Genomic DNA, 13,648 nt, shown 5'->3' on the forward strand with positions numbered 1-13,648 from the left:
ACTTATTACTATGAAACATCCCATATATTTTATTTACTTAACTTGTTTAACACCTTACACTTAGAATGTAATCTCAAGGGCAGGAATTTTTGACTTTTTGCTCTGTACCCGCCATTCCTAAAATAGCTGGAACATAGGAGACAGTATATAAACATTTGTAAGAAGAATGAATGAATCATGATTAGTTTGAAAGGATATGTAGGAGTTGTGTAATGTCCGACACATTTAATAAATTGTATTATCATTTCACAGAATTCAATTCAGCACCAGCCTCCTCGCTGTCCTGAAGTACTGTCTGAACGTATTTGGACATTTATGCCTTCTGGGGATATATGCTAGATGCAGAAGTTGGGGGTCTAGGAGCCACAGAGCAAATACAATGAGAGAAGAGGCGAAGTTCTTCAAGAAGTAAACACTGTAGGAGTAGAAGAGATAGTTCAGTTCAGTTCAGTTCAGTTCAGTTCACTCGCTCAGTCGTGTCCAACTCTTTGCGATTGCATGAATCACAGCACGCCAGGCCTCCCTGTCCATCATCAACTCCTGGAGTTCACTCAGAGTCGCGTCCATTGAGTCAGTGATGCCATCCAGCCATCTCATCCTTGGTCATCCCCTTCTCCTCCTGCCCCCAATCCCTCCCAGCATCAAAGTTTTCTCCAATGAGTCAACTCTTCGCATGAGGTGGCCAAAGTACTGGAGTTTCAGCTTCAGCATCATTCCTTCCAAAGAAATCCCAGGGCTGATCTCCTTTAGAATGGATTAGTTGGATCTCCTTGCTGTCCAAGGGACTCTCAAGAGTCTTCTCCAACACCACAGTTCAAAAGCATCAATTCTTCAGCGCTCAGCTTTCTTCACAGTCCAACTCTCACATCCATACATGACCACTGGAAAAACCATAGCCTTGACTAGACAGACCTTAGTCTGCAAAGTAATGTCTCTCCTTTTCAATATGCTATCTAGGTTGGTCATAACTTTTCTTCCAAGGAGTAAGCGTCTTTTAATTTCATGGCTGCAATCACCATCTGCAGTGATTTTGGAGCCCCCCAAAAATAAAGTCTGACACTGTTTCCACTGTTTCCCCATCTATTTCCCATGGAGTGATGGGACCAGATGCCATGATCTTCGTTTTCTGAATGTTGAGGTTTAGGCCAACTTTTCCACTCTCCTCTTTCACTTTCATCAAGAGGCTTTTTAGTGCCTCTTCACTTTCTGCCATAAGGGTGGTGTCATCTGCATATCTGAGGTTATTGAGATTTCTCCTGGCAATCTTGATTCCAGCTTGTGTTTCTTCCAGTCCAGCGTTTCTCATGATGTACTCTGCATAGAAGTTAAATAAGCAGGGTGACAATATACAGCCTTGACGGACTCCTTTTCCTATTTGGAACCAGTCTGTTGTTCCATGCCCAGTTCTAACTGTTGCTTCCTGACCTGCATACAGACTTCTCAAGAGGCAGGTCAGGTGGTCTGGTATTCCCATCTCTTTCAGAATTTTCCACAGTTTCTTGTGATCCACACAATCAAAGGCTTTGGCATAGTCAATAAAGCAGAAATAGATGTTTTTCTGGAACTCTCTTGCTTTTTCCATGATCCAGCAGATGTTGGCAATTTGATCTCTGGTTCCTCTGCCTTTTCTAAAACCAGCTTGAACATTAGGAAGTTCACGGTTCATGTATTGCTAAAGCCTGGCTTGGAGAATTTTGAGCATTACTAGCGTGTGAGATGAGTACAACTGTGCAGTAGTTTGAGCATTCTTTGGCACTGCCTTTCTTTGGGGTTGGAATGAAAACTGACCTTTTCCAGTACTATGGCCACTGCGGAGTTTTCCAAATTTGCTGGCATATTGAGTGCAGCACTTTCACAGCATCATCTTTCAGGATTTGAAATAGCTCAACTGGAATTCCATCACCTCCACTAGTTTTGATCGTAGTGATGCTTTCTAAGGTTGCATGTGAGTGACACAGATTACGTGGGTGTGCAGAAGAGACACGGTTCATATTCAATGACTTTTCAGACACTTCTGATTACTGATCAGAAGCAATAACTTCCATATTCTCTGGAATGACTCATTTCCCTCATCTTCCAAAGTGCCCAGCCCCTAAGAACCCCCATTCTGGTTTGCGTTCTCCATCCCTTAGTAGGAAGCTACTTTGTATGCCCTACCTGACCTTCAGGTGTCTGTTCCTTATTGTCTAGCCTTAATTTTTCAACATGAATCATCAGTTACTAACTCGGCATTTTGCAATCTGATCTCTTAAAGTTTCCACAATATTTCAATGAAATACTGGCAAATATGGAGCAAACAGATGCTAAACAGATTTTTTTAATAGCTACAAAGAAAGTATTTGCAGAAGAAAAATCCACCCATTGAAACCAATCAATCAAAGTTTATTGATTTAATCTCTGGGTTTCTTCTAATTTCCAATGTAGTTTCTTTGAATAATTTTAATTGATAACCATCCTGAGGGTTTTCCTTAAACTAAAGGCAATTTTTTTAAATGTGCTTTTATAAATCTCCTGCCCCACCCCTACAGGAAGGGAGTAGTCTAGCCCCAGGGTGTAGATAATCAAAGCACTCTAAACAAACAGATAAAACATTTATTTTCCAAAAAATTCAACAAAATTATAGCTGAGAACATGCTTCAAAGCATAACAACTAAGAAAAATTACTTAAAGCCGTTACCAACTAGATAAAAAGTATTTCCTCCGCACCCTCCCCAACAAACAAAGCAATCAATAAAAAGTATGCTAAATGGTACCGAAGAACTGTTAATACTCATTCCCATATGGTTAATGCTAAATGATCTTCTGTTAGTCACTCAGTCATGTCCGACTCTTTGTGATCCCTTGGACTATAGCCCGCCACACACCTCTGTCCATGAAATTCTCCAGGTAAGAATACTGGAGTAGATTGCTATTCCCTTCTCCAGAGGATCCTCCCGACCCAGAGCTCAAACCCAGGTCTCCTGCATGGCAGGCAGATTCTTTACCATCATCTTGGGTAACATTAAATGCAAGGAGTCTTTGCCTATTATTTTTCTATCTAATGTAAAAAAAAATAACTTTATTATACAAAGTTCTCATGCATGCATGCTAAGTTGCTTCAGTCATGTCTGACTCTTTGCGACCCCATGGACCATAGCCCATCAGGCTCCTCTGTCCATGGAATTCTCACCAGAATCCCATGGTGGGTTGCTGTGCTCTCCTCACCCAGGAACGGTCTCTTATATCTACCTACAATGGCAGGCTGGTTCTAGCGCCACCTTGGAAGCCCAAATTTCACATAGCCATATTACAAATGATCAATTAAACTGTAAATTTTACAGTTTAATAATTACCAGAGCAATTTAATTTTGTTTTGTTTTTAAATTTTTGAGTTATAATAAAACCTAATCATATAAATAATTTTAAGGCAATCTAGTCATCCCAACTCCAGCATCGATTACTTCCTCTGACCAAGATACCCTGACTCACTAAGTCTCAAGGACTTTATCTGTAAAATAGGGTTGACACTGAAACCCAACTAACAGCATTCTTTTGAAAATAAGGGATGTAGAGAAGCCTACAGAATGCCTGGCATATGGGAAAGCTTCAGTAGATAAGAGCTGCCACCATGACTCTCATGACTGATGATGCTGTATAACTTAGCTAATTTGTTTTGTCTTCCCCACCCCTACTCTCACTACTGTGCCAAGCACCAGGCCTATCTGTGCCTTTAAAAAGAAAAATGGAGGTATATTTGGAAATTAAGAGCATATTTCAATGACTGAAGAAAACAAGTAGCTAACCAGAGTAGTGTCTTGAAAGTATTCCTAATTGTGTATTACTTTATCTTTTCACTTTAAAAATCCTAAATATTGCTGAGTACCTGATACATGTAAATACCTATAAAACCCTGATTAATGTATCATTTTCTGCACATTTGTGCCATACTGACTTTATCACAATGTACTGAAATGTAATCCTCTTCAAAAGCCTAAAACAAATACTCAAATCTTGAAAACCATAGGACTTGCACAACATACTGGGGGAATTAATCACTCAGTGTCTCATATTACTTAACAAATCAGTCCATAAATGATATTTAATCTCTTACACACTAGACTGTAAGCACTACAAAGGAAAAGTAATGTATGTAGTTTTTGCATCTTTCACACTACACAGCTTGACACCAAGGAATTTCAAATGATTGGGCTGCCCAAAGAGTTCGTTCAGGTTTTTCCATAAGATATTAGAGAAAAACCACAAATGAACTTTTTAGCCAAGCCAATAGTACAGTGGAGTTAGCACTAGGCGAGAAGTCAGGAAATACAAATTTCAGCTGAGTAATTGTAGACAAGACATTAATTCTTTTCAGGCTTCAGATTACTCATCAGTCATGTGCTTTTCCATCTATGACATTCAGGTTCCTTTTCAAATGCTCTCATTCTAAAAAACACTAGCAAGAGGGATTTTTACCAATGTTTGTTATTTTAATACACAACTTCATTTTTCCATATCGAAAGATTGAAGGAAGCCTTAATTATAGATTTTGTTCACTCATGAAATCTTGCCAGGAACTCAGAGTTCTTATCACTGTCTGTTTCATCTAACACAAATCCTTCAATCTGTTATAAGAACAGCAAGCCCTCCACTGCCAGCTTTCCCACCGTCTGTGTGTTAGTCGCTCAGTCGAGTCCAATTCTTTGCAACCCCATAGACTATACAGCCTGCCAGGCTCTGCTGTCCTCTGTCCCTGGGATTCTCCAGGTAAGAATACTGGAGTGGGTAGCCATTCCCTTCTCCAGTGATCTTCCTGACCCAGGGATCGAACCCAGGTCTCCTGCATTGCGGGTAGATTATCTGAGCCACCAGGGAAGCCCTCCCCACATCCTCTATCCTGTTTTATTTTCTCCTTAGAACACATCACACTCTGGCATACTGTATAACTTAGCTAATTTGTTTTGTCTTCCCCACCCCAACTCTCACTACCATGCCAAGCACCAGGCCCATCTGTGCCTTTAAAAAAAAATGGAGGTATATTTGGAAATTAAGAATTATATGTATTTAAGGTTTACAATTTGCTGATTTGATAAACATAAATATTGTCAAATAATCACCACATTCAAGCTAATTAACATTTCTGTCACTTCAGATAGTCACCATTTTTCAGCACTTGTGGTGAGAATACTTAAGATACAGCCTCCTGGCAAATTTCAAGTACACAATAAAGTGTTGTTAACTATAGTCATGAATGCATGCATGCTTAGTCACTCAGTTGTGTCTGACTCTTTGCGACCCCCTGGACTATAGCCTGCCAGGCTCTTCTGTCCATGGGATTCTCCAGGCAAGAATACTGGAGTCAGTTGCCATTCCCTTCTCCAACTATAGTCATACTATTGTACATTAGTTCTCCAGAACTTGTTCATCTCTCATAACTGCAACTTTGTGCCCCATGAACAATATCTCCTCCTGTCTGTGTCTTTCACCAGGATTTTGGGAGCACTTAATACCTCACCCCAGCATTTCCCAAGTTATGCTCTGAAGATCTCTAGAGTTCTAAAAGATAAGAATTGGAGTTCTGCAAAGACAGGATTGCATAGGCAAATAAGTTTGGGAATGTCCCATCCTATACCTCCCATTTGAAGATACAGGACACATAATGAGAATATTTATGTGTTTATAAATGTCTCATTTTGTTAAACCAGTCAGTGTCTCCCAACCTAGTTTGTCTATGGAAACTTTTATTCCCAGAACACCATCAACATCTCAGAGGACACTTTTGCTTAGGAGAAAGCTGTTTGGCCAACTTTTTTTTACCTTTTTGTCACATCCAAATGAACAGCAAATGTGAGAGAGTGAGCGAGGGTAAAGGCAGACATCTTTTTGCTATCAACTCTTAGAGGTCAGTAATGGTGAGAGAACATGGTTTTATGAAACAAATACTATACTTAAAGTCTTTGTGATTTAGTCCAAGCTCTGTCACATAACTAACTGTATGAAAGTGTTAGTCGCTCAATCCTGTCAGACTCTTTGCAATCCCATGGGCTACAGCCCACAAGGCTCCTCATCCATGGGATTCTCCAGGCAAGAATACTGGAGTGGGTACCCATTCCCTTCTCTAGGGTATCTTCCTGACCCAGGGATTGAACCCAGGTCTCCTGCATTGTAGGCAGATTCTTTCCCATCTGAGCCACCAAGGAAGCCCAACTAATTGTAAGCTGAGCAAATCACCTTATCTCTGAGCCTCAATCTCCTCTCCTATAATGAGACACATTGTAGGATAATCATATCCTGTTCTTTGAAACTGCTGACCAGTTTAGAAGGTTTTATGTAAACTTAAACTTGTATTTAAAAAGTATTCTTCTGTGTGGATTTTTGAGGCCTGTATTTTTAAATTCCTCTTTCAGATGACTGGTGCCTTCCACTCTGAAGATGGACGTATCTGCTTTCTTAGACATGAAATGACAGGACTCTCCAAAGCCCTAAAAAGCCCAAAGAAGTATTTCAGAATGGACAATGGAAACAAATTTAAAGACTGGGATATATTTACGTTAGCCTAAGTAGTAGGATAATCCCTAGAGAAGGCCTGAGACGTCTTATGTAGAATGGAGGAACATATAGATCTACAGTATTATAAATAAGGAATAAATGAAATCTGAGCCTGCTTATTTAATGCTAGATTAATTGGATTATTTTTCTGCTCAGTTTTCAAAAGTAGTGACTGATGCTATAGAATTGTACTGAAAAATTAATTTGTAGCTCAGGACTAATTTATATTCCAAAGCAACAAAGAAGAGGTAGATAATGATCATTTCCAAGGAGGCTTCCTCTGGTCCTTATCTTTGAGGAAGATTCTCTTCTAACTCAGGAGGGAAAGATTCATTTCCAAACCTGTCTCTAAGGGAAAGAAATTCTATGATGATTTAACATACACTTACAAGTAATGCTCTAGAGAGAACTAGATGGCATTTAATGTTTTTCTTGCCATTGAAATATGTCTACTGAAATAACTACAATAAAAAATTTTTTAACTAGATATAAAAGGTGACTGCACACTGAAAGATCAATCTACCATAAGTTTTAGTCTCCACCTGCTTGAAATTTGATGTAAGCATTGATGACAATAAGTAGTTTGGCTTTATAGAAAACAAGATTTTGCTCTGCAGTAGAGTAAATAAATGTTTAGTCATTACTTTAGTAATCTCTAAGTAATTTCTGGGCCATAGAAATACATTCAATATGATATTTGCTAAGCAAGCAGGCCTACCATCTAGTTACTGAAACTCTTATTTTTGCTACTTCATAGATAACATGACCCAGTAGCACTGAGATGGAGGGAACTGATATGAGCCTGTGGATCAATTCCAAAGCAATTTGAGAGTTCAAGCCATTCATTTGTTTGCAACACAAAGTGTTCTCCACAGAAGAAAACAAAGAGTCTAACTTATCTTTCTCTTTCCTGTCCTGGTATCTGGAAAAATATCCATCGTGACAGGGTGCACGCAGGTTTATAATACTAAGCCAGCTTAAGGAAGAATGGAACGAAGAATAAGAACGGAACACCATCTGCGTGCTGCTTGTGCTGTATCCTCCTTGGTTCTGGTGCCAGTAACACTGTTCCAGGTCTGCAGAGCGCACACAGAAACAGCAGCAGCTGGATAACATGGCAAAAGTCCACATGTCTATGGGAGCAGGGGGGAGAAGTAGCCCTGTGCACCAAACCAAGGGCAGAATTTGTAGCACTGCCTGACACCTAGTAGGGACTCGATGAATATTTACTAAATATACTCATCTGGGAAGTCTATGAATAGTAATATAAACACTGCTGGAAGAATGATTATCTTAGTCTCTGGATGTATGCTTAACACTTGGTCCAGACGTTCACAACTTTGACACTACTGACATTTTGAGCGACTAATTCTTTTCTGGGAACCGGAATGGGAGGAGTGCTATCTTGCACACTGTAGGAGGCTGAGTGACCACCCCAGTCTCCATCTACTAGACACCAACCGTGTCACCCCCACCCTCAGCAAAAGTGTCTCCAGACATTGCCAAATATCCCCTGTTAACAAAATCACCTCTAGTTGGGAACCACTTATCTACTTAACTACTCTCTGTGTCTCTACCACTTATCTACTCTCTGTGTCACGTGCTAATACTATATTCTCTTCTCTTTTTTTTTCTACATTGATATTTCTTGATCTATACATTGAAGGTACTCTACTCTAAACCTGCTTTCACCCAATTGTCTCCAAACTCCATGTTTTCATATATCTCAGTAGGGGAGGGCTTTCTAGGTACATCCATACAAATTTAAAAAAAAAAAGTCTCCCCCTTAAGCAATGGGAAATATGAAGCAAAGAGTAAACATTCTGTATAGAAATTGGACTAGTAGATAAGGGGCTGTTTTGCAGAGTGATATTGAGAAGGTCTTGCACCCAGGATAGACCCAGGAGCCTGAGCTGCAACTGATGTGTGTGTGTCTCCCCCTTAAGCTATGGGAAATATGAAGCAAAGAGTAAACATTCTGTATAGAAACTGGACTAGTAGATAAGGGGCTGTTTTGCAGAATAATATTGAGAAGGTCTTGCACCCAGGATAGACCCAGGAGCCTGAGCTGCAACTGATGTGTGTGTGTGCCCAGAAAGAATTCCTGCATCTAAAAAGAAACTAGCTTCATTTGTTTGCTATGCAGTCTCTTAATCTTAACAATAAAACTCCTCTGTTATACAAAAGTATCCTTCAGACAAACATAGTATTTTCCTCCCTTGGCTTTGTTTTTATTTACTTCCTATTTATGTTAACTTCGCAGGAAGATAGGCATGGGCTCCAGGAACAGGCAGTCTGAGTAAGGCTTGCCCCTGCAGAGGCACAGTAAGCAGTCCTGCAGACTGAAGAAATCAGTAGTCTTTTAAACTTCTAAGGTAAACTGATAATGTTGCCTATCTACTCTTCCTTAAAATGAAAAAAAATTAAAATCTTAGAATTCGATTTAAACCTAGCCAGTGGGCAACCCGCTTGAAAATGATTCCACATGCATGTCTCAGGGTGAGAAATAATTTATGACAAATAAAGCTCATGAAAAATTCTAATTTCATTCATGTTGCTACAAGTATACCTTCATGCTTTAAAAAAAATGTGGGCTGGTAACATTTTTCTACCTTACTTACAGTGTAGAGCTAAACGTGTGCCCTTACCTCTCCTCCAGTGCAGGGAAAAGGATTGGAGTATCTAGAAGTGCAAATAGCTCCCTTCTTGACAACATCGTCTTCCAGGCCAAATGTAGCCGAGCAGTTAGTTGCAAAGTACTTGTAAGGCTTCCATGTCTTTCCAAAGTCCTGGGAGCGGTCCAGCACCATGGCTGCCGGCCGGGGAGACTTGAACACCATAATTAGATGAGTGAAGTAGAATTCAGCTTCCAGGTCTAGCTGGATCTTTTCTCTGTGTACATCCTCAGCAGACTGCCACCACGTGCGAGGATGCCTGAAGGAGGAGTCTGCCATGGCAGCTGGTAGGTGAGCCAGGTGAGGCTGGGCAGCACTGCATTTGCCACATTTGGGCTGCTGACAAGTCAGATCAGTGTTCTCACTGTAGAAGCAGTACAGTTCAGTGGTGTTCTGACCACAGGTGGTGTCTGTCCAGAGTTTTCTCCCTAAAGCCAAATTTCCCATCCGAGGGTTACAGGCTTTTTCACAGCGGGAACTCACTCCAGCCACTCCACTCAGTCCTAGAGATGGGAAAGCATATGTCATTCAAGACAAACCCATCTGGAAAGCTCTTCTGTCCACCCAGTCCATCTTCAACAGTCCCCATGTTGCCCTGAGACTTTCAGTAAAGAGGAAATTCTACCAAATGCAAATATGGAAGTGTGTGAGTGTGCATGAGTGTATGAGGGTGTGCCTGCATGCGTGTTTCATGTTCAGATGTACAATTCACATAAAAGAAAATAAAATCACTTTGGGTAAAGGGTGAGAGGAAGGAAAGTGAAAACACTGGGAAAAGATAATGGGCCTAAACCTTTTCAAATATTTTTAAACAGTCTCTATTTTTGAAACACACTCATTTGCTTTTGAAACCATGACATAAATAATACTAAAAACCAACAATGTTTTTAAGATCACTCAGTTTAGTCTTTCAAATATAATTTGAGTCCTTGGCATTATCTAATATGTGTATGAGAATGCATTACGGAGGGAATATAGAATTCTACCATATTTTTAAGACAAAAATATGAAGGGACAAATTCTCTAGGAAAGTCAATATGAGATATTGATATACAATGGGATCTCATTTAAGGAACTCAGATGTGCAATATCTGTTTTTAATACTGAGTAAATGTAGCTAAAAAAAAACCATCTAAACTACCAGATGACAGAAAAGCTTATTTGATGTGCTCTCTCCCTCTTGAGTGGTTCTCCCTACGACAGGTTATATAGTAGTCACCTGTTTGCCTAACAGGAGAGTGGTTACAGTCTGGCAGCCACTAATAGCACCTTTAAACATAATCTGTGAACTAAAACACCTTCTTAAAGAAACATGTGCTTCCACCCAAACAAAGGCCCAACAGACTTTAATGTTTCAAAATTACTTAAAATGATAAACATTATCCACCTATTAACATCCTGACTACATAATATAATCCTTTAATTTGGGCTTGTCATTTTAATTATGAATACCTTAAAATTATCTATTTTAAAAGTTAAAACAGAGAGGGAATGAAGGAAAAGGAAGTCAAACCCCAAATTCTGGCTAATTGAACGTTTCTGCTTCTTAAGAGGAAGCACCTCTGAATTGTTATCACTATAAGCCAAATGACAACTTAGACCAAAAGAGAGACATTTCACACACTGTCACGAGCCTCACATAGTCTTTGCAACCTCAAGAAAGGGCTTCCTTAGGCATAGTTTTTAAATGTCAGATTCAAGTGTGCCTTATGTCTGGACTCTGCTTGCCACTTTTCTGATTAGCTGGGGCATCAGCTGCTTGTGGCCAACATCACACGAACACACAATGTGCTATGACTCACCTGTAAAGCATTTCAGGGGAAATCATATACTGCCCGTACAAGTATTTTTGACTTGAAACACTTGCCTTGTGATATTTATTTACCACCTTTTGATTGCTTGCATGTTTTTGCCATAACATGGTATGAAAGGTTTATTAAAGCTCACTTTGTGGTTGGGGGAGCATACATAAGTGCACACAGGGATGCTTAAGTAACAAGAATTAAAATAAAAGCTTAGACCCTTTAACAGTTTCTTGGGAAACGTTATGAGTAATTTTAGAGCTCCCCCCACCAAAGCAAACAAAAAAACTAAGAAGTAATCCAGAGAAGACTGGAGTCAGATAAATAATCGGTGGACACAATACTTAGAGATCCCTAAAGAAGTGACCATCCAAATATAGCAAGGAGGCCCTTAACAGTCCGACTGGGGTTTGGGATGCATATTCTAAAGCCTGGCTTTTCTTCATGCCGGCATCTCTGGGGGCAGAGTAGATGAAACCGAAGGGAAGGGAGAAGTGTGCCAGTGCTCCCTCTTCACCCGTCAGTCCCTCCAGCCCACACTCCTTTCTGGAGCAAGCGAGATGCTTTGAGAGACCAAGAGGCCAAATAGTTCCTCACTTTCTTTCCTCCTTACACCCTGAACTGCACTTGCCCCTAACTGGAAACCAGGTGACCTACAAGAGGAGAGAGAGGGGCAGAAGGGGCTCCCAAATTTAGAAAGAGCAAGCTAAGACTGGTGGCCAAGGGCAGCCCAAGGCAGCCGGGGTGGGAGTGCAAGGGCAGGCGCATCTGACGACGCCGCTGCCCGGCGTCCAGTTACCCAGACAGGAAGCAGACCCGCCTCCGACCTCCCGCGGAGCCTCCGCCAGGGTACCAATTCCCCAGGGCGGCAAACCAGCTCCTGGCAACCTAGGGTGATCACCACCGACCGTCCCAGGCCGGGGTCTGAGTTCTAGCCACTGTCCCGGAGAGAGGGCCCTCACCCCGCCCCAGGTGTCCCTACCTGGCTCCCCAGTACCCAGCAAGAGTTCGGGGACGACGGCGATCGCTCTCAACAAGAGAGCGGCCCCGGCCCACGCGCGCCCAGGGTCGCTGGGCCACCCCTCCCCATCATTCCCCAGGCCATGTAGTGCCGGGGGATGGCGAGCCTGGTCCTTTGTTCCCTCACAAAGTGGAAAGGCAGTTTTTTACTAGTCCAAACCGAGAAAAAACCAAGGTCGCACTATCTCAGGCAGGGCGCACCCAGGATATTGGGTTATCCAAGGGCATGTGTATCGCAGTTGCAAAAAACAAAAATCAATAATATTTTAAACAGCGGAGACCCGGGGAAAAGGAGGCGGAACATGGCCACTCATTTCATCCTTGGGCGCTGAGCTCGGCGCTCTCAGCCTGCGCTCCCCTGTATCCCCGAGTCCCGAGATGGGGAACACAAGAGCGAAGGAAGAGGGGTGGGGGCCCGGCAGCGTCACCACCCACCTGCGGCCACCGCGGAGCAGCCCCAGAGCAGCAGCAGCCGCGCGCAGCTCCCCATGGCCGGGAGAAGCCGGGAGGACCCGGGCCGGGCGCGCGGGAGGGAGTCGAGCCCTCGCGGCTGTGGGATGAAGCGCCAACAAGTCCTCGGAAGGAACCAGGGCTCTTTATTTCTTCCTCCTCCTGGGGCGCCTGGCTCGGTCAGTGGGCGCGGGCGCCGGGAAGCCGCGGGCTGGGGCCGCGCCGGGAGGTGGGGTGACCCTCGCGCACCGGCCTGGAGGGGCCCGGGCACCTCGGGGGCGGCAGAAGCCCCGGGACCATAGCCTGCCCGGCCGCGCTGCCCAGCGGAGCAGTCCGCGGGCTCCTCCGCGGCTAGCCCGGGGCTCGGCGCCCGCAGCAGCCGCTGAACTTTGCGAGACCTTTCACTTCCCGGCCGCCGCCGCCGCCTCCTGGGCGTCCTCCTCCGCTTTTACCACCTCCTCTGGCTGTGGCGTCTCCGTCCCCTGCTTCTCCATGGGCAGTTCCATGGGATGCATTTTTATTGCACCGACACCGCGGCGCTCCGGTGCCAGCCCTCCTCCCCTCGCACCTCCACCCCTTCCTCCCTCCCGCCCCCCGCGCTCGCTTTGACAGCCGGGGCGCTGTAGCCTGTGAGGCCGAGTCGCAGCCGCAGCTCGGGGAGGGACGCCCCCCCACCCCATCCCCCACGCCAGACTGGCCGCCCCCGATGCCTCGCTGCCAGCTTGACCCGCCCGCCTCCGCCCCTCCGCGCGCCCGTCACCTCGGGCCCCCAGCTTCGCCCTTGCCCCTCCCGGCTCTCGCCCTGCATGTCCCTGCGTGACCCCCCTGGTGCCCTCCAGCACCCACAGGGCTCCTTTAGAGGCCGTCTCCCACCTTCTCCCGGAACATTCCACAGAGCAGTTGACTCCTTCTTGATCAGGTCAGGGCATGCCAAGGGGCTTAAAAAACCGCGAAATAGGCTAGCGCCTACTTCCCACATCCCCCAGCAAAAACAAACCCTCCCTCTTCTCCCGCCACCCCTTCTCCCAAAGTTTCATGACCCAGGGATGGAACCCCCCCCCCCCACACACACACACACACGCCCACCCAATCGGGGTTATGGGCAAGAGAGACCTCATTAACTGCATTCGCCGCTTCTCTGCTGACCCTCAGGGGTGGGGGAGAGCATCTTGGCTA

The 13,648-nt window shown here is 43.9% G+C and overlaps 1 protein-coding gene across 5 annotated transcripts in view; it reads right to left on the bottom strand.

Annotated features, from left to right (window-relative positions):
• Positions 1-13,046, bottom strand: part of NTN4 (netrin 4) — a 130,345-nt gene extending 117,299 nt beyond the window's left edge. For 3 of the 5 annotated variants that reach the window (XM_013963984.2, XM_013963986.2, XM_013963983.2), the window contains exons 1-2: positions 12,458-13,046; positions 9,174-9,703 (exon numbers count right to left, since the gene is read on the bottom strand). In XM_013963984.2, coding sequence (XP_013819438.2) covers positions 9,174-9,703; positions 12,458-12,512 — 585 coding nt within the window. In that variant the 5' untranslated portion in view covers positions 12,513-13,046. The remainder of the gene's footprint in view (positions 1-9,173; positions 9,704-12,457) is intronic. The other 2 variants (XM_013963985.2, XM_005680465.3) reach the window with 1 other exon arrangement.

The sequence above is a fragment of the Capra hircus genome, chromosome 5 (assembly GCF_001704415.2).
Source record: "Capra hircus breed San Clemente chromosome 5, ASM170441v1, whole genome shotgun sequence".
Taxonomy (NCBI): domain Eukaryota; kingdom Metazoa; phylum Chordata; class Mammalia; order Artiodactyla; family Bovidae; genus Capra; species Capra hircus.